The sequence below is a fragment of the Alexandromys fortis genome, unplaced genomic scaffold, assembly GCF_014885135.2.
Source record: "Alexandromys fortis isolate MF-2015 unplaced genomic scaffold, M_Fortis_MF-2015_v1.1 scaffold_4, whole genome shotgun sequence".
Lineage (NCBI taxonomy): Eukaryota > Metazoa > Chordata > Mammalia > Rodentia > Cricetidae > Alexandromys > Alexandromys fortis.
Window position 1 is genome coordinate 30,004,681 of NW_026067944.1, and position 25,047 is coordinate 30,029,727.

General features: G+C 43.8%; 1 protein-coding gene across 1 annotated transcript; it reads left to right on the forward strand.

Annotated features, from left to right (window-relative positions):
- Nucleotides 1-6,261: 6,261 nt before the first annotated feature.
- On the forward strand, nt 6,262-21,901 carry Usf3 (upstream transcription factor family member 3). The gene is made up of 2 exons (XM_050148796.1): nt 6,262-6,843; nt 9,683-21,901. Exons 1-2 carry the CDS (start codon nt 6,726-6,728, stop codon nt 16,105-16,107), a joined length of 6,543 nt encoding a protein of 2,180 aa, XP_050004753.1. The 5' UTR covers nt 6,262-6,725; the 3' UTR covers nt 16,108-21,901.
- The last annotated feature ends 3,146 nt before the right edge of the window (nt 21,902-25,047 follow it).

Consider the following 25,047-nt stretch of genomic DNA (forward strand, 5'->3'; position numbering starts at 1 on the left):
ACAGAGAAACCCTGTCTCGAAAAACCAAAAATCAAAAAAAAAAAAACCAAACAAACAAAAAAAAACAATGTCAATGTTCTTCCTGCTTCCTAGACTTAACACAGCTTTCATAGACAGCTCTCCTCAACTTTTCCCTTTGATACTTAGTTTTTCATTTCTTAGTTTCTGTATACTTTTTAAACTTTTGAAATTGTGTGTGTATTGACCACACCCGATGTGATGGCCAGAGGAGGACATGGGATGTCTTCCTTTATCATTCTCCATCTTTTAAAGATGTGGCCTTTTTATTAATTCTTTGAGAATTTCATTCATCGTACAATCTATTTTGATCATATTTACCCTCAGCTCCTTCCCAATTCCTCCCAGTTCCACTCCCTTTCCCACCTCCTCCCAACATCATGCTCCCCCTTTTTTTTTATTGCAGGAGAAAAGTTTGCCCTCATGGAAGAGGCTGGTGTATAGGTCTATTCGGGTGTGGTGCTTATTCAGTGACCAGCACCCAAACCTGTGCCCACTCATCATTCTTTCGTTATGGCTCTAGTCTGACTTTATGGGTGCAACCCTGAGCTAGACCCCTCCAGTCACAGGATAGGATAAGGTGGTGATTTGTCTCCAGGCGCTGGACCCAGCCTGCAATCATGAGCTTGCCTTGGTGCCTGGTTGTCCTGTCTCTGGCATAGAAAAGGAGCCTCGAGCTGGCTTACAAAGCGATTGCACAAGGGCATCTCTTTCTTTCCCTGTTGAAGTCGTGGAGGCCTGTCTGACTTGAGGGACGGACACAACACCAGGTCACACCCACTCAAATGGACTAAAATTCAACCATTCTAAGTCTCAGCCTGGGGGTGTTAGAGATTTGTTCCTAACATTAGGAGACTGGCCTTCTAGGAGATGTCCAGACAGGGCTAGAGAATCTAGAGCTATACACAGTATTTTGCTTTGCCCCATGTCGACTTAGGATCTTTATCTTGGCTAATTGTGTTTCAACTGTCCCTGAGGTTGAAATTTTCTAGTTCAAATTTCACAGAAAATAAACATACTTGTGTGATCAGAGCAGGAAGAGAAGTTATCCACTGATTCAGGATGTGGGTGTGGGGAGGTGCTGGACCCTGCTCAGTAAGCCTCTCTTGGAGCCTCTCTTGGAGCCTTGTACCTCACCCTCCTCCAGTAGGATGATGGTGGATGCTTTTCCATGATGACATTGTGGGAATTTAAGGCTGGAATAGCTTGTTCCTCCATACTGCCTTCCATAACACTTCAGTTTCTTTTTATCCCTGCTGGGTGGATTAAACTTTAATAAATATGTGGGGGTTTTGTTGTTGTTCTTGTTTGGTTGAGTTTTGTTTTGTTTTGATTTATCTTTTTAAAAAGTAGCCTGTTTTTTTTTTTTTTTTCTGAGAGTTTCCTAAGTGTGCATATTGGGTCTCTGTAGTGAATCAATTGAAGGAACCCAGAACTGAAGCTTATTCAATCAAGCCTCTAAATCACAGTGATGGATACATGAGAGAACATTAAAGGATGGGAAATATCAATACTGTGACTGGAGTAGGAGTTAGTAACTCAAGACCACATACTTAGTCAAAAGAAAGAAAGAAACCAGAAGTAGCCAGTGAATAGCTTAAATATTTCTTAGCATTTCTGGCAAATAAAAGGAATACAGTTGTTAGAAAGAGTCAGCTAGTCCCCAAGTGTGATGTGGAAATGCCTATAAGATATATCTATAGTAAAATGTAGAGCACAATGGTCATCGCATCCTTGTGTGTGTGTGTGTGTGTGTGTGTGTGTGTGTGTGTGTGTGTGTGTGTGTGAAGATAGTGGAGGTGGAGGTGGAGATACACACACGCAGGTGCCCGGCCAGAGGAGGCCCTTGGGTGTCCTCCTTTGTGCTCCACCTTATTCCTTTGAGATAGGATCTCTCACAGAGAGATCTCTCCTGTCTAATGGGAGCTTGTTTGTTTGTTTTGTTTTTGTCAAGGCTGGCAACCAGCAAACCCCAGCAATCTTTTAGTCTCTGCTCCCCACCCTCAGCAATGGAGTTGCAGGCACACACACATGGATGCTGGGAATCCAAAGGCAAGTCCTCATGCTTGTACAGAGAGCTCTGCTGTCCACTGAGCCACCTCCCCAGCAGCACTGTCTGGGCTTTCAAAGAACATAATGGCATAGATTATTTCTGGAAGGATATGCATACTTCATAATGATTGTTTCTGGGATAGGATCTGGAGAGCAAGGGCATAGAGATATTTTTTACATTTTTGCCATATGCATGTTTTTGTTCTCTGTATGTGTATTTTTGTGTGATGTGTGTGTCTATGTGTGTGTATGTGTGTACGTGCACTTGCATGTAGAAGCCATAGGTCAATGTTAGCTGTCTTCCTAGATTGCTTTCCACCTTACTTTTTTGAGATTTGCTCTCACGCTGAACCCGGAGTTCAGTGACTCAGCTAAACTGACTAACCAATGATTTCCAGAGATCTGTCTGTCTCTGTCTCCCAGTGCTAAGATTTTAGACAGGATCTACCGTGCCCCATGCTGGTGATCAGAACTCAGGTGGTCATGCCTGCATGGCAAGTGCTTTAGTGGCTGAACCATCTTCCAACCCCCATATTATGTTTTCAGTCTTCAAGTTTATTACGACTGCGGCACTGATGAGAAGACTCAAGTTCTGTTCCCAGCACTCATGTCAAGTGCTCACAACCACCTGTGCCTCTATCTCCAAGGGGTCCGGTATCCTCTTCTGAACTCTGTAGGCACACATAAGCACACACATATACACATAATTGGAAATATAAAATAAATCATCAAAATATTTAAGAATAAAAACATGCTTTAATGTAAAAATTTAGCCTTTAAAAAAGTGTAGAAATGGGACATAGTAAGAGCATGGCACCAAGACTCAGTCAAGCAATATCCCTTCTCAGCCCGTTCTTTAGGACACTTGAGGCTGTAGAGAATAATCTGGAATCTGACCTTTGACACAGTCTTGAAGACTTTCTGTGGCCCTTTACAGTATGCCTCATTAACCATTCCTGTCTTCACACATAAGTCTAGCATGAAAAATAAACACCCAGAGACAGATACAGGGGCTAAAGCTGAACCAGAGAAGCAGAGCTGTACACCACTAGAGAGACCTTTTACACCTACCAAGTTCAGAATAAAGGGGTGATCCTCAGACTGCCTAGACTGCACTGTGTCTCCATCAAACCTCAGACTCCACACTCAGTGTGTTCCTGTCTCTTCCCCTTTATATTCCTTTATATTCCAGCCATATGGCTTCTCCACCTCCCTACTGCTGGGATTAAAGGTGTGTGATTCTCAAACACTGGGATTAATGGTGTGAGCCACTACCACTGGGTCTGTTTCTGGATTGATTTTGTGTAGCTTAGGGTAGCCTTGACTGCACAGAGATCCAGCCACCTCTGTCTCCCTGGAATTAAAGGTGTGTGCCACCACTCCCTGGCCTCTAGTGGCTTAGCTTTGCATTCTGATCTTCAGACAAACTTTATTTATTAAAATACAAATAAATCAAGGTCAACCCTGCCTAAGTACCTTTGCTTTTTGACCCCATTAATAAGTATGGATCCCTGATTATTAGGAATCCTCTACCCATGCAATAAGCCAATCAAGCCAAATTAATAAGTCCAGGTTTAATGAACAGAGCAAAGCATTTCCTGGTGACTCTCAGAAAGGTGGGAGAGAAAATCTCAGTAGGTCTGGCAACCAGGTCTTAAATACCCTGTATGCGTGGTCTTGGGCAGCCCCAGGGGTGGGCTTTCTTTGGGAGGGGTCTGGAGAGGGCAGCTCCAGGGAGCTGCTGCTTATGTGCTGAGGGCAGGGTTTGGAATGGGCCCTGAGCTGGAGATCCCCAACACCCATGACTTGGTTCTTCTTCCTCCAGAGAGCCTCAGCATATGCTTTGTCCTTTCCAGAGAGGCCTTCCCAAAGCTTCCATTTCAAAAAACAGAGTGTCTTAGTACAGGCTCCTGTTTGAGTAACAAAGTAGAACAGATCCAGTGACTTTACAAAACACCTAACCTCACTGTTATGGAGGCTGGGGAGTCCAAAATGAAGATTCCAGTCCTTGGGTTGTAGAGATGGCTCAGCAGGTAAAAGTAGGACCTACTCTTGCATGGGACCTCAGTTTGATTCCCAGCACCCCTGTCAGGCATCTCACAAATGCCTGCAACTCCAGACCAGCAGGATCCAACAACTCTGTCCTCCTTGGGCATTCATGCGCATAAACCCACATAAAGACAGAAACAAAATTAATAAAAAAAAAACTTTAAAAATAAAAAAAATCTAGTCCTAATTATGTATGCACATGGTAAAAAAGAAAGATTGCCACACTTTAAAAAACTGATTTTTTAAAAAATAGTTAATCATTATTTATGTGTATGTGTAGGACACTGAAGAACCCAGAAAGACTATTGAAGCCAATGGAACTGGAGTTAGAAACAGTTGTCAGCCCCTGTGTGGGTTCTGGGAAACAGACCCTGCTGTGAAACACATGTTTGCAGGGTAAAAGAGCAAGCGACCTCCTCCAACAAAACCCAAATCTTCTGCTAGAACAATGAGTGACCTTACCTGCCGAGCCATCTTCCCGGCCTGTCTAGTCATAGAAGGTGCTCATCTGCAAGAGCAGTCAGTGTTCTCAGCTGCTGAACCATCTCACCGTCTCTCTCTGCTTGTGAGGCTGCTAATCCCATTCATGAGGTAGAGCCCTTTCAGAGTTCAGCTCCAGATACCATCACATTACAGATCAGAAGTGGTACATACAAACCTTCCAAAACCAAGATCCTTCCTTAGTCTCTTTGATTTTCCTCTATATTGCTTCCTGTGTATCCTACAAAATCTTTGCACCTAATTTTGTGTGTGCGTGCATGCATGCATGCGTGTGGAGGCCAAAGGACAACTTTAGGTATCATTCTTTAGGAACCAAGCATTTTGACTTTATTTGTATTGTGTTTGCAGGCATACATGTGTATGTGGGTGTATTTGTGTGTGCGTGTGCATACCCATGTGAAGGTCCGAGTACACTTCCTGTTCTGTTCTCCTGGAATACAGGTCTTCCACTTTTTAAATCTTTTTTTAATTTAATTAATTAATTTATCTTTTTTTTTATTAATTTTTTTGAGACAGGGTTTCTCCGTAGCTTTTGGTTCCTGTCCTGGAACTAGCTGTTGTAGAACAGGCTGGCCTCGAACTCACAGAGATCCACCTGCCTCTGCCTCCCGAGTGCTGGGATTAAAGGCGTGCGCCACCACCGCCCAGCAATTAATTTATTTTTTAAAAATAAAACAAACTATCTTTTTTTTCATTTTATATACCAACCTCCCACTTCTCCCTCCTACCTCCCCACTCCACTCCCCATCCACTCCTTAAAGAGGGTAAGGCACTTTGCTTTGGGAAGGTTCAAGGTCCTCCCTACTATATCTAAGCTGAGCAAGGTATCCATCCAAAGAGAATAGGTTCCCAAAAAGCCAGTACAAGCAGTAGTGATAAATCCTGGTGCCACTGCCAGTGGCCCCACAGTCTGTTCCAGCCATACAACTGTCACCCACATTCAGAGGGACTAGTTTGGATCTATGCTGTTTCCTTCCCTGTCTGGCTGGAGTTAGCTCATGTAAATTCTTTCATTGGGTTTACCCATGGTCTTGACCGCTTTGCTCATATTCTCACTCCTCCCATTCTTCAACTGGACTTTGGGAGCTCAGCCCAATGCTCCACTGCAGGTCTATGCCTCTGTTTCCATCAGTTGTCAGATGAAGGATCTGTGGTAATAATTTAAGATATTCATCAATTTGACTACAGGGCAAGGCCAGTTCACGCACCCTCTCCTATATTGCTCAGGGTCTTAACTGGGGTAATCCTGTGTATTCCTGGGAATTTCTCTAGTCCCAGGTTTCTTGCTAGCCCCATAGTGGCTATCTCAATAAAAATATCTCTTTCCTTGCTCTCATCTTTGTCCTTCTTCCATCTTGACTATTCCATTCCCTCAAGTTCTTCTCCCCCCCCTTCTCTCCTCCTCTTCCCCTTCTGCCCTCCCTTCTACTCCCACCCCCATGCATCCAATTTTGTCAGGCAATCTTGACTATTTCTGCTTTCCAGGTGGATCTATGTATGTTTTTCTTAGGGTTCACCTTATTGCTTAGCTTCTCTAGGATCATGATAGGCTCAATATCCTTTGCTTTACAGCTAGTATCCACTTATGAGTGAGTACATGCCATGTTCATCTTTCAGGATGTTTTTTTTTTTCCGTTTTCATCCATTTGCATGGAAATTTTAAGATGTCGTTGTTTTTTATTGCAGAGTAGTACTCTAATGTGTAAATGTGCCTCATTTGCCTTATCCATTCTTCGCTTGAGAGGCATCTAGGTTGTTTCTGGGTTCTGGCTATGACAAATAAAGCTGCTATGAACATAGATGAACAAATGTCCTTGTAGTATGATTGAGAATCTTTTGGGTATATGTCCAAGAGTGTATTGCTGGGTTCTGAGGTAGGTTGATTCCAGTTTTCTGAGAAACGACCATACTGATTTTCAGAGTGGTTGTACAAGTTTGCATTCCCACCAGCAATGGAGGAGTGTTCAGGGTCAGATGATTTCAGTGCAGAATTCTACCAGAATTTCAAAGAAGAGCTAATACCTATACTTCTCAAAGTGTTCTTTATTTAAATCTTTTTTTAAACCTTTAAATCCAAAGATTTTACCTCTTGATGAAATGTTTAAATGATTAATTTTCTTTTGCAGAGCAAGAACATGATCCTGGACCAAGCCTTTAAGTATATAACAGAATTGAAGCGGCAAAATGATGAACTCCTGCTTAACGGGGGGAACAGTGAACAAGGTTTGTTAGACTGTGCTTAGGTGTTTGTGTTGCAGTAACATGCACTTGAGGACATGAAAAGCTCCCCCAACCCTCAAATCAGAATAGACCAGCCTTCAAGGATCCCAAGAGAATATCATTGGAAATGAGATCATTGTATCCAAACTCCTTCCTCCTCTGTGGTTGGTTAATTTCATCTTGTAGAAATACATAACTTCAATTTTGATTACTTCTGTGTATTTCATGTTTGCCTAAGTCATGAAACTAATAGTGTTCAATCTCCTTTGTCCACTTGGGTCTTGCAGTTAGGAGACTATCACAAGGCTCTGACTCATAAAGGAGTTCTGCCCAGTGTGACCTATAAACAAAATCAGAGGGTCCATCTGGGCTAAGTTTTAGCAATGTATTGACTTAGAGAACCAAAATATTCATTTCATAATTGTTTACATTAATATAAAGTATATATTGAACTTCCAGATCATTTAACAATGTTTGATTTTTGTTGGAACTTTCTTGCTGTGGGTTTGGATTTTTCCCACAGTATTGGAGAGAAGCTGAAAGGAGACACAGTGCAGGGTAGAAGACTGTGGAGTGGCCACTTACTATGGTTCTGAAAAGAACCTAGTAGACACCTGAAATTACCTGGTGCGAGTGAGAAGGAAACACGGAACACCCAACAAACCCACTTAGGAGTTTATTGGGGGTGTGTGCAGGCCTGGTGAAGGTCAGTGTACAGAGAGAGAGGGCTGAAGATGGTGCAACCAGCTTTTAAGGGCTGCCTAGCACATGTGCACAGGGGGATAGTGTGGTTATATCATATTGAGATGATGGAGCTCACGCATGCGCACAAGGGCTCATGCAGCTGTGTCAAATGTAGATGATGCAACCATGCTGCATGTGGGTCAAGCCTGAGGGCTTGTACGCACATGCATGGCCCTGGAACCCGGAAGTGTCAGCTATATGGTGGCTGAAATCATAACACCACCTTAAAAGGCATGACGTTTTACTAAAGTTGGATGTGTTCTGCTATGCTGCTTGTGATGGGCAAGAATGGTTTTGGAAGCCATGTCTGGGAGGCCAACAATCGGATTCTTCCTTACATTCAGTTAAATAGTTGCTTTCCTAAGTCAGCCCTCTTGTGATGGTGTAAACCCTCATGGGTGGTTACAGCAGGTAGTTAGATATATTGGTGTTTGGGAACACTGTGACGCACCCCTTAAGATGCTCTGAAGGCCAGAATGATCCATAGACTTTTCCCATGATAGCACCTTTGGCTCAGAGCACAGAAGCTAAGCCAAACAGTCATGTTACCTTAGAGAAAAGGGAAGCCAATGAAAAAAATACCAGATGCACAGGGCTTGGGAAAGGCCTAGCAGCCAGGCCAGGGTGGGGCAGAGCCCGAAGCAGCCTCCTGGCTCTTTTGTCATCTCTGTTGTGATCCTTGTTTCTCTGGTTCTTTTTGTGCTATTTTCTATCCACTCTTTGACCCCCACATTTTGTTGTTGTTGTTGTTTTGGTAGAAAATAGTTGATTTTATTTAATGCAGAGTAGAGGACAGTGTCAGAGAGAGCACTGTGCTGAGCTGTGTTTCAGGCAGGCTTTATAATAAAGTCTGTAGGAGAGACAGCTTTTCTTTCAGAGCATAATTCTGTCCAGAAGAGTTTTTAATAGACTCCTAATGGGACAATGGTATGCTTTATCAGAAAGCTTCTAGCTAGATAGGAATCTTACAGGGTTTACACACATACACACACACACACACACACACAGAGAGAGAGAGAGAGAGAGAGAGAGACAGAGAGAGAGGAGAGAAATATATATAACATGATTATATGTAATATTATAATTTAGTAGTGACCTTCCAGTCACTTCAGAATGTCACTTCTTTACCTAGTACTAGATATCTGCCCATTTCTTTGGCCAGTAATCAGAGTCCTGCAGTTCTGGTACTTGGTTTAAAAACTGTTGGTTAGCTGGGTGATGGTGGTGCATGCCTTTAATCCTAGCACTCAGGAGGCAGAGGCAGCTGAATTTCTGTGAGTTCAAGGCCAGCCTGGTTACAAGTTCCTGGACAGCCAAGGTCAGGATCTCTTGTTTGTAGCACCACACCTATTTCAACAACTTTGAAAGAGTGAAAATAAGCTCAAACTCTCTGACCTTTAGTCAAGGTGGAATAGTACTCAACCTGTGGACCCCTACAGCACAAAAGATCCAACTCTGAAAATTCAGAGCTCCCATTCCAGAGCTATCTGCCAAAAGGGATGGTAGTGTCTAACATGGTTTTAACCTGGTTTTGTTAGTCAGATGGGACATTAACAGAATTAAGAATTATACCAATCAGCCTTGATAATAAAACAAGTGTCATCCATGGTAGCAATGAGGATATCTATCTATTACATTCTGGCCACCTTTGGGCTACTATATCAGGCTGAAGCCTGTTCAGCTCAAATGTAACCTTTGCAATCCATAGGGTTCATTTAAGAGGCCTGTCAGTTGTGGTAACCCTAAGCAAAGAGCTTTCAGCTTATCAAAAGCATGTTCCCAGGAATCAGCCTGTGTTCCCCTGTTTCATCTGTTAGCTATCTATGCTACTGGGAAATTTTGGATTGGGAATGTTGAGACTTGTACACTTTAGGAGATTTTTAGTGGTTGTCCTTTAAAGGTATAGTTTAAAAGGAATATAAAGAAGGCTTGGTGTGTCAGTCTTAGAAGAAAACATCATAGCAGAGAGCTCATGGCTCTGCTAAGGCCTTTGAAGGCTAGAATTGGAATTAGTGGCTTAGCATATATATTTTTGCTTAAGTTGTTATAATCACTGACATTCGCCAGTAATTTTACATATTCATTTCTAATATTTTAGCTGAAGAAATTAAAAAGCTACGAAAACAACTGGAAGAAATCCAAAAAGAAAATGGCCGATATATTGAATTATTGAAAGCAAATGACATATGTTTATATGATGACCCCACAATCCACTGGAAAGGAAATCTGAAAAACTCAAAGGTGTCAGTTGTTATTCCGAGTGACCAGGTCCAGAAAAACATCATTGTTTATTCCAATGGGAGCCAGCCTGGGGGAAACAGCCAGGGGACAGCCGTTCAGGGAATAACCTTTAATGTTGGTCACAGCTTGCAAAAGCAGACCGCCAATGTGGTGCCAGTGCAGAGGACCTGCAAGCTTGTGACTCCTGTGTCTATTTCTGGAGTTTACCCTTCTGAAAACAAGCCGTGGCATCAGACTACAGTGTCTGCGCTGGCTGCCAACCAGCCTGTTCCCCTTTGTCTTCCCGCTGCCATTTCTGCTCAAAATATTCTCGAACTTTCTACTTCCGAAAGCCAATCAAGTGTGCTTGGTGCCAGTGGTGGCTCACTGATCACTGTTTCAGTTGGCCCTGACCCTCACCAACATCATTCCTTGCACACATGCCTAAATGATCAAAATGCTTCAGAAAATAGCAGTGGGCAAGAGAGCCCTAAATCATCAAAGCAAACAGTTGTGTGTGTTGCAAGCACCTCCTCCAGCAGCTCGGCAACTGCCTCTAAAGTGCATCATGGAACCAGATCTGGCCCGAGTGTGCAGGAGTTCAGTGGAGATTTGCAGAACACCATTGTTGTGTCCGTTACCACCACAGTAAGCCCTGGCCCTCCCAGGTCTACAGGTGATTCTTCTCCGGTGAGCATTAGCAAGGCAGCAGACTCAACAACTACAACGACAGTGGTAGCACCAGCTCCTAGCAGAGTAGTGAAGACCACCCTCCCAGTGAGCAGTCTTTCTGCAAATCCTTTGGACAGTGGTTGGACTCTTTCTTGTTCTTTGCCTTCTTCAAGTGTTAGTGCTTCAGATTTGAAAAACATCAATAGCCTTACCCGAATCTCTTCGGCTGGAAACACACAGACAACATGGACTACTTTGCAAATGGCTGGAAACACTATTCAGCCTTTAAGCCAGACACCGTCTTCTGCTGTGACTCCAGTATTAAATGAGTCTGATACCAGCCCTACCCCAAGCCTCCATAACCATGTGGCTACAGCCATCACTTTAAATAATTCCCTTCCAACAGATAGGCCGCCAATTGAGCAAGTAGTGGTCACTTTGCCTTCATGTCCACCCTTACCTATGCAGCCACCAATTGCCCAGCCACAAGTTAAATCTCAGCCTCCAAAAAATATCCTTCCCTTGAATTCAACAATGCAAGTGATTCAGATGGCTCAGCCAGTCGGGTCAGCTGTCACTGCGGCTCCAGGTAACCAAAATGTCATCATTCTTCAGCCACCCAGCACAACCCCATGCCCAGCAGTGATGAGGGCAGAGGTTCCCAACCAAACAGTAGGCCAACAGATTGTCATCATACAGGCAGCCAATCAGAACCCATTGCCACTCCTCTCTGCTCCCCATCCTGGTCCTGTTCGACTTCCTGTTAATGGAGCCAGTGCTATAATAGGGCCTCATAATAATGTGCCAGCCCCACAGACTTTTGGAGGAAAGCATCTTGTACACATATTACCAAGACCTTCATCTCTATCCACATCTAACTCAACCCAAACTTTTTCTGTTACCATGTCAAACCAACAGCAGCCTCAAACCATTTCTTTAAATGGGCAGCTCTTTGCTTTGCAACCTGTCATGTCTTCATCAGGAACTACAAATCAAAGCCCTATGCAAATTATTCAACCTACCACCAGCGAAGATCCAAATACCAATGTTGCCCTGAACACATTTGGGGCTTTGGCCAGCCTCAATCAAAGCATATCGCAGATGGCTGGGCAAAGCTGTGTACAGTTGTCTATCAGCCAGTCTGCTAATCCTCAGACTTGTGCAAACAGTCAGCCCAGCCCAGCTAACTGTGTGTCACTAACCACTGTAGCACCTACCATGACAACAGATAATTCAGCCACACTACCCGGTACGTACAGTCTTGCAACAGCTTCCTCAGCAAACACTGTCACTTGTTTGCCCTCTACCATGAAATCAAAAAGACCGAACAAGAAGCCAGGTGCCAAGAAACACTTAGCAGTTAACAAGCCAGCATGTCCCCTGAATTCAGTCAGAGATGTGGGCAAGCTAGATGGTCCCAGAACAGACAGCTCAGCAGAGCCATCGTGTAGTGATGGACTGCTGAACAGCCTCCCTGGTGGCCTCCCATCTGTTGCTGTGTCCCAGGCAAAGAGTGTTAGTATTTCTGCTTCACATTCTTTGGACATTCTGAATTCTGAATCAGTAATCCCTGAGTCTGTGTCCAAACCTAAGTCAGCAGGGGACTGTAGCTCATCCTCCCAAGAATCGGAAACAAATGAACAGTTTGCAGTGGCCCCAGCAAAATCCAAAGATTCTCCTCCCATCTTGCAAGAGACATCTCAGGGCACACCACCAACTACTGTAGCCTTGTCCAGTGCTACAAACTCCTGTACTTCAGCCAATGTGTTGAGTCCATCTCCTATCGAATCCCAGATTTTGGTTTCTCAGGTTTCTGGTATGTCATCCACTACAAGCACTTCAAGTGCTGACTGTATTTCTGAAGTAGAAATTGTGGCAGAACCTTGCCCCATTCAGCAGGATTCACTGGACACCATGCAAGCAGCAGGGCCTTTAAAGGGACAAGGTCTAACAATGCTGCTATCTGATCTTACTAAAGAAAAAGACCTTCAGAAACCATCTCTTTCTGTTCAGATGGATCATGCGGATTTTTCTCCAGATAATTCTAAGATAGGTGATTCTAATGTTGGTTTGCATCCCAAGCAGGAACTGTTACTGATAAACGAGGACAGAGATCCTCCGCAGCACCACTCCTGTCTCCCTGATCAAGAGGTTATGAACGGTTCTTTGCTCACCAGTAGGCAAGCTGACTCTCCTATGTCAACCAGCTCTGGCAGTAGTCGTAGTTTCTCGGTTGCATCCATGCTTCCCGAAACAGCTCGTGAAGACGTGACCAGCAGTACAGCAGCTAACACATGTGACAGCTGTACCTTTGCAGAGCAAACCGATATCGTAGCCCTGGCAGCAAGAGCTATTTTGGACCAGGAGAACATTGAGAAGGGAAGGGTTGGCACACAGACTGAGATGAGGGAGGTTACTTCCAAGTCTTCTGAAACCTCTTTAGAAGGAGAGCAGCCTTTTAAAACACAGATCCATAAGGAGCCTTGCACGGGACCGGCAGATGCAACACCAAATGAATTTAACTCTCAGGATTCAGTGGAAGTCACAGTCAATAGGCCTCTCGAAAAATCGAGCTGTTCTCTGGGAATTAAATCATCAAATGCCTCCTTGCAGGTGCCGGCCTCTCAGCCGCCAAGTTTGACCAGTTTAAGTGTGAATAATCTTGTCCATCAGAGCAACATCAGCCATCCTCTGGTCAGCTGCACGGGGTTATCACAGACTTCCGAGCAAACATCTATTCCTGTAACTGTTAATACGCCTGTTGTATGCAGCTCTTACAGCAGCCAGCCTCCTGCACCGCCTCTGATGGCAGACTACCCCCAGGAACAGCGGGGCACCATGAGCAGTGCCGTACCAAATCCACAGGCTCAAGAACCCCGCTCGAAGCCGAGTCAGGAGAGCCGGAAAGATTCTGCGAAGCGCGCTGTACAAGATGATCTTCTACTGTCTTCAGCCAAACGGCAAAAGCACTGTCAGCCAGCCCCTCTGAGGCTTGAAAGTATGCCCCTGATGAGCCGGACCCCAGACAGCATTCCTGATCAAACTCAAATGATGGGGAGTCAGATCCCCACCAACTCTTCAAATTCAGTTGTTCCTGCTAGCAACCCAGCTCATGGAGACGGCCTTACACGGCTTTTCCCTCCTGGTAACAACTTTGTGGCGCCTGCATTGAGGCAGACTGAAGTTCAGTGTGGTTCTCAGCCTCCAGTTGCTGAGCAACAGCAACAAACTCAGGCAAGTCAACATCTGCAGGCCCTGCAGCAGCATGTACCAGCTCAAGCGGTGTCTCACCTTCACACCAACCATCTCTACATCAAGCAACAGCAGCAGCAGCAAGCAGGGCAGTTAAGAGAGAGGCATCACTTATATCAGCTGCAGCATCATGTGCCTCATGCAGACAGTGCTGTCCACTCCCAGCCCCATATTGTGCACCAGCAGAGAACTCTACAACAGGAAGTTCAGATGCAGAAGAAGAGAAATCTCGTTCAGGGCACTCCTGCCTCTCAGCTGTCCTTACAACCAAAACACCATGGGACTGACCAGTCAAGACCCAAGAGTAGTCAGCCACATCCTCACCATCCGCAGATGCAGCAACAGATGCAGCAACACTTTGCAAGTTCCCAGCCAGAGAAGAGCTGTGAAAACTCTTCAACTGGACGGGGCCACCATAACCATGCCCAGAACCACATCAGTCAAGAGATTCTGCACCAGCAACAGGATGTTGGAAGCAGACAGCAGGGTTCAGCAGTTTCTTCTGACCATGTATCCGGTCATAATCCAATGCAGAGGCTTTTGCCACCAAGAGGCTTAGAGCAGCAAATGGTGTCCCAACCCAGTATTGTGACCAGGTCTTCAGACATGACCTGTGCTCCACACAGGCCAGAGAGAAACCGAGTGTCCAGTTACTCTGCTGAGGCTCTCATTGGAAAGTCATCTTCAACTTCGGAACAGAGAATGGGCATGTCGATTCAGGGTTCAAGGGTTTCAGATCAGCTTGAAATGAGAAGTTATATTGATGTTCCCAGAAATAAAAGTTTGGCACTTCATAATATGCAGGGTCGCATGGACCATGCTGTCCCTCTTCCTGATTGTCAGACATTCAAACCAGCGGGAGCCAGCCAACAGCCCCAGAGTAATTTTGAAGTACAATCTTCAAGAAATAATGAAGTAGGTAACCCTGTGCCGTCACTGAGAAGTATGCAGTCACAGGCTTTTCGAATTAGTCAGAACACTGGCCCACCACCAATCGACCGACAAAAGAGGTTATCTTATCCACCAGTTCAAAGCGTCCCAGCAGGAAATGCTGTCCCACCAAGGGACAGTGAGAACACATGTCACCAGAGTTTCATGCAGAGTTTACTTGCTCCTCACCTTGGTGACCAGGTCATTGGGAGCCAAAGGTCACTCTCAGAACATCCAAGGAATACACAATGTGGTCCATCTTCAACAATTGAATATAATTGTCCTCCAACCCGTGAAAGTGTTCATATTAGAAGAGAGAGTGAAAGTCAGAATAGGGAGAGTTGTGACATGTCTTTAGGTGCAATTAACACCAGGAACAGCACTTTGAATATTCCTTTTTCAAGTTCCTCTTCCTCAGGAGATATTCAAGGTCGAAACACAAGTCCCAATGTTTCTGTGCAGAAGTCCAATCCCATGAGAATTACTGACAGTCATGGGACCAAGAGCCACATGAACCCTCCTCCGGTCACATCCAACATGCATGGGGTTGCAAGGCCAACTTTGCCACACCCATCTGTGTCTCATGGAAATGCTGACCAAGGGCCTCCTGTACGTCAGGCTAACTCTTCAGTTGCCCAGAGGTCAAGACATCCCCTGCAAGACAGCAGTGGTTCCAAAATCCGCCAACCTGAAAGGAATCGATCTGGAAATCAAAGACACAGTAGTGTCTTTGACCCAAGTCTTCCTCACCTTCCTCTCCCTGCTGGCGGCAGCATGATTCTTGGACGTCAGCAACCTGCTGCAGAAAAGAGAGGGGGTATTGTTCGTTTCATGCCCGAGAGTCCACAAGTCCCTAACGATAATTCAGGTCCTGACCAGCATACACTGTCACAAAATTTTGGTTTTCCTTTTATTCCCGAGGGTGGCATGAATCCACCAATAAATGCGAATACTTCCTTCATTCCACAGGTTACCCAACCTAGTGCCACACGAACTCCAGCTCTCATCCCAGTAGATCCCCAAAACACTCTACCTTCCTTCTACCCCCCCTATTCTCCTGCACATCCTACTCTGTCCAATGATATTTCAATCCCTTATTTTTCTAATCAAATGTTCTCCAATCCTAGCACAGAGAAAGTAAACAGTGGAGGTTTAAACAACCGGTTTGGATCCATTTTATCTCCTCCCAGACCCGTTGGCTTAGCTCAACCAAGCTTTCCCCTTCTCCCTGAGATGCCGCCAATGCATATGGCCAACTCTCACCTATCCAATTTCAACATGACATCGTTGTTTCCGGAAATAGCAACAGCTCTTCCTGATGGCTCAGCGATGTCACCTTTGCTCACCATAGCAAATTCCTCTGCTTCTGACTCCTCCAAGCAGTCCTCAAACAGACCTGCTCACAACATAAGCCATATCTTAGGTCATGATTGCAGCTCGGCTGTTTAAATCTAGAGAGAATAAATGCGAAGGTTCGAATTGAGTTGACAGCTGTTCTTGTATGTACACGTGTGCATTGAGGAGTTTGTGTGGGTATGTGTCTTTGTTTTGGATAACCATTTTTCAGTTAGCTTCTGATTATAAGAGAGTCATGTCAGAGAAGATGCATACACCGGGGTTGTCAAAACAATCACCTCTTATTTCTGAGTGATGTACTTTCTTTGATCATCTAAATGATTTACCTTTCCAAGTTTGACTTGTAAATCTTTTATTCCCTAAGTACTAACCAACAAGAAGTTGAAGAGATCTTGGCACATGCTGGATGGCAGGAAGGAGCTGAGATTCTAAAATCAGTTGTTGATAAGTTATAAGATAGGTAGTCAAAATAGTTGGTTTGCAAATCCAAAAGTAAAAGCAACATGAAAAAACGTGATTCGTTACTCGGTGATGTCAACACCTAACAATTCTCAGCCACGGCAGGTGATAAATTGATAGTGGGCTAAATTCCCATACATAAAATCAAGCAGATAAAAATTATATGAAGTGTTTGACTCCTGAACTTGGTTACAGAGACTTCTTTCTTAATTATAATTTTAACAAACTACCTAAATTTCATGTCTTGTTCTTCAAAATAGGGAGTCATATTATCCTTTAATGTGCCAAGATCATGGAAAGTAAAAGTCTTCCTAAGACAATGAGCCTTAAAAACACAAAGCAAAGATAAAATACAGAAATGTTTTCCACTTAGTACTTGGGTTTTGCATTAGGCCAAAGAATAACAGACATTGTATTGTGGCTTTTCCTAGGGTCACCTAGTGATTAGTGCTTCATCAGTTGAGTTGATGTAGTATTCTCTCTTCATTCTATTTATTCGGTCTTGAAATAAATTAATTTACAATCATTTAAATATTAGAACTGCTCAGTGAATACTGTGTTTAGAAGACACATTTGAGCCTTTTCAGATACTTCTGAATAGGGGTTTAAGCTGTCTCAGTATTTTCATTTACTGATTATTTATATTAAATATTGCATTGTAAATTGCATTATTGTTTTTCATAACAATTATAATAAGAAAATGAATTCATTATTTTTCTTGTAGGTATGAAATGGTGCTTCACAAAAACACATTCTCTGTGTATCTGAGTTCGTGAGTGCGAGTGTGTGTAAAAGCGGGTTCCCAAGTCTAGCCTGTCCTTGCTATTGGAGATGCAGATCACATTGTACACGGTAAACAGGCATAGTCTCGTCTCAATTAAAAGTGAACAAATTGGAAAAGACATCAGGACTGCCATCTGCAAATGGGAAATCAAGGCTTGCTCTATAGCAGTGGTTCTCATCCTTCCTAACACGACCCTTAATACTGTGTTCCTCATGCTGGGTGACCCCCAACCATAAAATTATTTTCATTGCTACTTCATAACTGTAACTTTGCTACTGTTATGAATCACGATGTAAATATCAGTTTTCCGAGAGTCTTAGGCAACCCCTGTGAAAGGTTATTTGAGCCCCACAGGTTGAGAACTCCTGCTCTAAAGCATGCTGTAGTTTTTTAAAAGATCATTATTAATATTATCATTCTCTCATATATTACATCCCAACTGCAGTTTCCCCTCCCTCCATCCTGCCTCCTCCGCCTCTCTATCCTCTAGATCCACTTCTCCATTTCCCTTTTAAAAAAAGGAGGGGGGGGGCTTCCCAGGGATATCAACCAAACACTGCATAACAAGTTACAATAAAACTACAGAAACCCTAATATCAAGGTTGGACAAGGCACCTTGGTAGGAGGAAAAGGGTCCTGCTGTAGATGTTTTTTAACACCACTGAATTAGTAATTAATTTTAAAGCATGTATTAAGTCTTGAGAACTTAAAACTAAGAAAAAAAAACTTATGTGCTGAATTTTTTTTTAAAACCATTTAAACTCTTAGCTCTCAACTGTTGCTCCATTCTGGTAAAAACTGGAGCGAGAAGGACGGATGCAGAGATGGCCCGTTGGCTTAGTAGAAGCGAGCCCAAGGGCCACAGAGGGTTTGGGTTTTTCCCTTTGGTTTGTTTTCATTTTGTACTAGTCTGGTCAGAGCCCTGGTCAGAGCAGTCGCCACCGAATGCCTGTCTAAGGGCCCCGCAAAGGGCTTCTTGTGCCTTGTCAGTTCCTGTTGCCCGAAATCACCCTTCCTGTGAACAGAGCAAACCCGTGTTTCCTCCCACTCCGTGTTCCTGGGGGAGAAGAGAAGTTCACAGTTGCATTACTTAACTCATGTACACCACAGTAGAAAGGTTGCTGAGGAAAAAGAATCGTTTATGAATTGCTTTAAGCATTAATATTCAGAGTGGTCTTTGTACTTGGAGGCCCAGTTTGCCAAGTTCATTAAAGGTAATGTTGTGTATGGCCAATCCCCTTCCTCCCCTTCTCTTAGTGGCCGTCTTTCACACGTGCATCCTCACATCATGGTGGCTCTTGAGTTTGGAGGGGCAGGCTGGCGCTATTGGAACCAAGGTTGCATGCTGTGGAGAAACTCCAGTTTTGTATTGTGTTTCTGAGACAGGGATCTTGCTCTGTTGTCCAGACTGGCCCGGAATTCCTGGGCTTAAGCAGAACTTCCACCTCAGCCTCCTAGGTAGTGGGACTCAAGGTGCACCCCACCACCCAGCAGAGAAGCTCCATTTGTGACTGCAGCACTAAGTCCTAAGCCTGTTAAGACTTTGGGTTATTTTTATTTGGTTGTCTGCAGCTCAGCTCTGTCCTGAGATAGCATTGCATTGTCAGGGTTTTCATGCCGAGAAGAGTACTGTGAGGTTGTCTGAATCTCAGCCTTCTGTGAGATGTAAAAGTCTGCAAATAATTGGCTCCTGCTCACATGTGGCCCTAATTAAATACATAATGCACTTGTGTGTTAGAGATCATTTCATGCATGGACTCGGATGAGAAAGAGTTTGCACTTGGTTTAAAAGTCTGGGTTCTTATTAGTGTTAATAATTAAAGCTAAATGATTTGGGGATGAAACTTAAATGGTTTCTGGTAATATCAAGATAAAACTTTTGTTGACGTAATGGCAGAAAATGCAGTCAAATTTGGTTATAAGTTTCATGTTGTCCTAACCTTTTAACATGACTATGTAAAGCATTTCCACAAATATCTTTGTAATTTCTGGAAGTACACAAGATCATGCCTGCCTCCTAAGTGAGAGTCATTGATTAGCGCATTTTGTTCTGACTGTTGATCATACAGGATCACTAAACGTGCTCTCTTCCTTTGGGCATTCCAAAGTTAAGTTCTGATGAAGAGTTTTAGATTTCTCTTTGTGTACTTCAATGAATTTGTTAAATATGTCAACTATAGATGAAATAAATCCATTTTAATGTTTTTAATAGACACTGGGTTTTTATAAGTCTTGTATTTCTCCAGGAGTTCTGTTTCTGTTTTCACTAGCACAACTCTGAGACGGCAGCAGTTGCTCCCTGTCATAGTGGAGGGCAGGATTCCCAGTGGTGGCGGTGTGATGTCAGAAGGCTGGGGGTTCTAAACTCTGGCCTTGGGAGTCACCAGATACTGGTCAGAATTATGCTGAACTGCAATGGAGGTTAGCTTTTTACGTCAGCCTTTTAGCGTTTTAAGGAAACTTCTTTTGCCTTGCTCTTGCCTTCTAACTTTAGCCATCTCATGGAGAGGCTAAAACTTACACTCAAAAAAACAATGTAGACATACATTTTAATGGAAACATTAAAATGAGACTGTTACTGTGCTTTGGGTTTTCCCATTCCTTCACACAGGTGTGTAGGCTCGAGCTCTCGTTTAGCTGTTCCCCATCAAGTAGATGGCAGGCAGCCTGGCTTTGTCCACGAGACAGTTATGCCTCCATGTTGGAATGTGATTGGGCCCGCCCTCTCTATAAGACCAGTGTGTAGTAGTGGGTCCCCTATGCCTCTTTCTTAAACAGCAACAATTCCTCAAAATGCCATTAGTTTGAAGTTGGTAAACTTCTCCCCTGTGGTGGGAGGAAAGGTTAGAGGAGGAACCAAAATAGATTAGCTCTGAGCCTGTATCTCAATGCCTGAAAGGCACTCCAGGTCTGTCATCTAGGTACTGACTGACTGGAAGAAGTGTGCCTTTGGCTGTTGTATCTGGAGGGCAACCATTAGCCAATGACCACAAAAAACTAGTATGGACTTAATCTCCGAGTGGTTGTTTTGCAGTGTGTATATGCAAATTTTTTCTAGAGATGCCTTTCAGGCTGAATGTCAGCATTTTGTTTTCTTTTCCCAAAGTTCTACCAAAAAGCAAAGGTTTTGTTTGTTGGTTTGTTTTGTTTGCTTGCTTGTTTTTTGCTTGACTATACTCTGTATTCTGCTCGTGCTGGGCTGAATTCTACTATAGTAAAATCTAAGCTGTTCTTAGTAGCTCCGTGGGGCTCACAGTGCTCAGATGGAGACAGCCATGTGGGCTGGGAAAACACTGAGGACCCCTGGGCTCAGAGTTTCTGGTTCTGACCCCACACCTCGGCCCTGGCACTGCCCTTTTCCTGAAACTGTGCCTCTGATTCCTGAGACCAGATCCCAGAACATGTCACCCAGCCGGCCCGTGCTGCAGCGAAGGAGCTACAGGGATGGCACGTGCTGTGTGACCAAACACCTCCTAGATGATCAGTACAGCCGATGCTTCTCACTCTTGCCTTACCGCCTCTGAGCCATTGTTGACAAAGTAGATAGCAAGTTGTGGTCGCTGAACCTGTACCTGAGCTTGTGAGGCAGGCCGTCCTTCCACATCCTCATTTCCACGTTGGCATAAGCTCTACCCGGTAATTGTTTTTGTGGGGAGGGGGTCACACGTGTGTCGACAGGTGCATCATAAACATAGCTCAGCTTAGGCTGAGAATGCCGGGCATGATCTGCAAGCTGTTCTGGATGAATGCACAACCTGTCATTAAAGTTCATGAGACACAAACAAAACCTCTCGTGTAGCACGTCTTTAAACAGAAAATCTTTAACCTTTTGGCCCAGTCGTGTGTACAGCTGTCCATGCAGTTTGTAATAGAAAACTAAAGTTGACCCATTTAATTTTGTCTTCACTCTTTCTGAGACCTCTCTTCCCCCTGCTCCTGAAGTCTTAAAGTCATTTCCATCTGTAAGGTCACTGGGCACAGGGCTTGATGATAGTGGTAAATTTTCAGGCTGCTGAACTTCTGAGAAGGGACCAGACAGTGTTGCTTAAGATGCTGCAGTTGTGTTAATGTGAAGGAAACATCTTCCACTTTCAGCAGGTTGTGTGTGTGTGTGTGCGCGCGTGCATGTGCGTGTGCATGTGTGTGTGTTCATTTTGGTTTTTTAAAAAGGTTGAAAATTGAGGAGAACATGATTACTTTCACAGATTATTTATAGATACACTGGTTGTGATGCTTACTGTCGACAAGCACCAGGAAAACACAAGTTTTAGTGCTTCAGTAGTGGAATCTGTGTACCTGTGACCCAGCCAGCAGTCTTCTGTGCACTGTGTCCTATAACTGTAAATCACCTGGTTTATAATTCTAATGGAAACTAATTTGTTTTGTAATGGAACACAGAGCAGATATGTATAATAGGATCAGGATTGTCTTACAGCTGTAAATAAGAATAGGTCCTGTTTATTTTGACATCTTTTTACAAATGCATTGTATTAGGATGTGAATATTCCAGAACATGCTCTTGTTTAAAGTTTTGAAATTTTTATTGTTAAATGTAACATTTTAATGGTTGTAATAATTATTTGTATGGATATGGATATAGTATTTTATTTAAGAAAATAAACTTTGCAATTTTTGCATTGTGAATTCTCAGTTTTTTCCTGGTCATTCCCCATTTCACTGCAGATCACCTTGTCTCACATCTGAAGTAGTATAATTAAGTTTTTCCATCTGTCTGAAAAGATGCTGTGGCACATTCCCGGTGGGCATGTGTTCCTAAGCATTACACCTCAAGTAAGTCAGTTATGATCGGGGCACACCTGCACATTCCTTAGGAAAAGTCAGATTAGGATTTCCTGTATGGAAGAGCATTCGGTGATGATTGAGGCTGAACACTCCTCCGAGTAGCGGGAGAAACTAAAGCATAGGAATTTGAGATGAAAGCTGACGTTAGGCCAGACAGGTGTCTTCGCTGACAAGAGCACATACTGTTCCTGCAGAGGATCCCATGGCAGGTGCTCGCGGGATCTTCAGGCATCTGCACCCACACTCATACCCACTTAGATGCACATAATTAAAAATTAAATCTAAAGAAAGTTGGGGGAGGGGCTGGAGAGATGGCTCAGCGGTTAAGAACACTGACTGCTCTTCCCGAGGACCCAGGTTCAAATCCCAGCACCCACATGGCAGCTCACAACTGTCTGAAAATCCAGTTCCAGGGGATCTGACACCTTCACCCCAATGCACATAAAATAAAGCTAAATAAACCATAAAAAAAAGAAAAAAGAGAAAAAAAAGAAAGTTGGGGGACCATGAATGGCGGCACAACCTTTAATCCCAGCACTTGGGAGACAGAAGCAGCCAGAACTACCTAGACCCTGCCTTAAAAGAAAAGAGAAAAAACCCTGAAAGTTGGATATTTTACTCTAACTTTATCAACTGAGTTAAAAGCTTACCAAGCATAATTTATGAGGGGGAAACAGTGAACTGTACAGTATAAAAATGTGTACAAAACTATATAAAGTTGTTGTTTTGTATAAACTTACATAAGCCTTCTATTGTTTTGCTTTTGTTTTATACGTAGCCCTCACTGGCCCAGAAGCAACTAGCCTCCTGCTTATTCTTCGAGCTGCTGCTATCACAAGTATGTACCATTACATCTGGCTAAAATTATATGACATTTAAGGCTGAAGCATAGCTCAGTGATTAGGGCTTATGTGTGTGGCACAAGACCCTGGGTTTGATTATCTACAGATCAATGTATTGTTTTCAGATGGGGTATAAATGATCAATCCCCAATTCAGAACAAATAATACTTAGAAAAGAGCAACTTTTTGGCATCATACGAAGAAAAATTACTTCCAAGGTAATGTGTTCGCTTGCATTTGGGCAGCAGATACTTGGCATGAGCCACCACCACCACCCAGCCCTTTTTTCTTTTAAGTTAGAAAAGCCACTACATTCCTTTGCTTTCTATTTTCTTTTTTTTTTTTTTTCGTTTTGTTTTTGTTTTTCAAGGCAGGGTTTCTCTGTAGCTTTGGAGCCTGTCCTGGAACTAGCTCTTATAGACCAGGTTGGTCTCAAATTTACAGAGATCCACCTGCTACTGCCTTCCGAGTGCTGAGATTAAAGGCCCGGCTCTCTCCATTTTCAGTTTTACGTTTGAACCAGCAGGCTCCCAGTGGTAACCTGAAACTTTAAAGCATGTGAATTTTAATTTAACATGAGACTTTTGAATCTACAGTTCTTTGCCAAGTATAGTCACTGAACTTATATTTTAGAGAAAAGACTTTAATTCTGAACTCTATACGTTCTGGAATGGACGCAGTCATCCTCCCATGAGTTCTGCTTTTCCAATTTAGCCAAAATTTTCCAAAACTTTAGTTTCATTGCCTGACTCTCCAGTGACCTTGCAGGTTCATTGTAAGCGAGGTTTCTGTAATAGCCACATTTCCCTGGGTTTTCAGAAGTGCGGTTGCTTTCTGTTAATAAGATCAGCTGCTCGGTAGTTGGGTTATTCCAGGCTGTGTGTCTTGCATGTGTGGAAATACACCCAGAGAATGGCTGGATCTTCCTGTGGTACAATTGTGCCTACTCTGGTCTGACCCGAGTCATGCTTTACAGACTGGAAATTCAGGTTTCTGCAGCGGTGGTCCTTCCCTAGTGGTTTCTCTCAGCATCAGTTTCTCCATGTGGGGAATGGGGAGGTTTCAGGATTTGATCCACTGTTGGCAGGGTGTCTGATGGATGGCGCTATTTGAATCATCGATTCTGCCATTCGGGGGCACATCCAGGATGGAGTCAGGAGCTGGGGCTCCCATTGGCAGCAGTTAGGTCCTGCAGTGCTGGAGTGACTCCAGCCTCGTGTTTGTAGCGGGAGAGAACCTGGTGGTGTCCAAGTCTAGGAGGCACTGCTTTCCTTTATTTGATGGTGAAGTAAAATGCTCCCCACCCCAGATGTCCCTGTCTCTAAGCCTTTGCTCTCTGCTGGCACTGAACATGGGCGTTTTTTCATTTTTCTTATGAAGTACTTGACGTCAGTTCAAAGCATCTCTTGTTGGTTGTCATCACCCTGTTTGTTTGAAGAGACAGATGTTTTCTTCTGAACATGACATTCCAGGCTGGGAGAACCCAGTGGATGTCAGCTTGTCTGTTAAATCTGTATATGGTATTTCGTTTCTCATTATTTTGAGAGAGGTTCTTATGTAACGTGGAGTGGCCTAGAACTTGCTGTCTAACTGAGGATGACCTCGAACCTTTCTCTACTAGTGCTAAGGACTGAACCCCAATTCTAGTGATTAGTATGCAAGTGCCCTACCACAGTGCTTAATCTAGAACACCTCAACTTCGAGCTTCCGATCCTCCGGCCTTCAGCCTCCCGAGTGCTAGGATCATTGTTTACAGCACCATGCTCAGTTTATGCCGCAACGGACTCAAGCCCAAGGCTCCATGCATGCTAGGCAAGCAGTCCAACAACTGAGCTACGTTGCTAGACCCTACATGTGTCAGGGGCCATCCCCGACAAGATTACCTTTCTTCCAGAGTGGAGGAGTGGGAATCTAGAAGTATAGTAAGCAATACCAAAACAGGAACAAAAATAACAAAATGCAGAAACACATAGGATAGTATCGGGAGGGAATTTCAGTGAGTACTGAACATTCGTTCACGTTTAATTTCCAAGAGTTTAATATACCCTTGATTTCAAAAGGTAAGAGTAGAACAAAAGGGCTGCGTTAGCATGCAAATTAAAAGTCAAGGGCCCTTGATGCACGCCCTAGACCACTCTGTAGGCA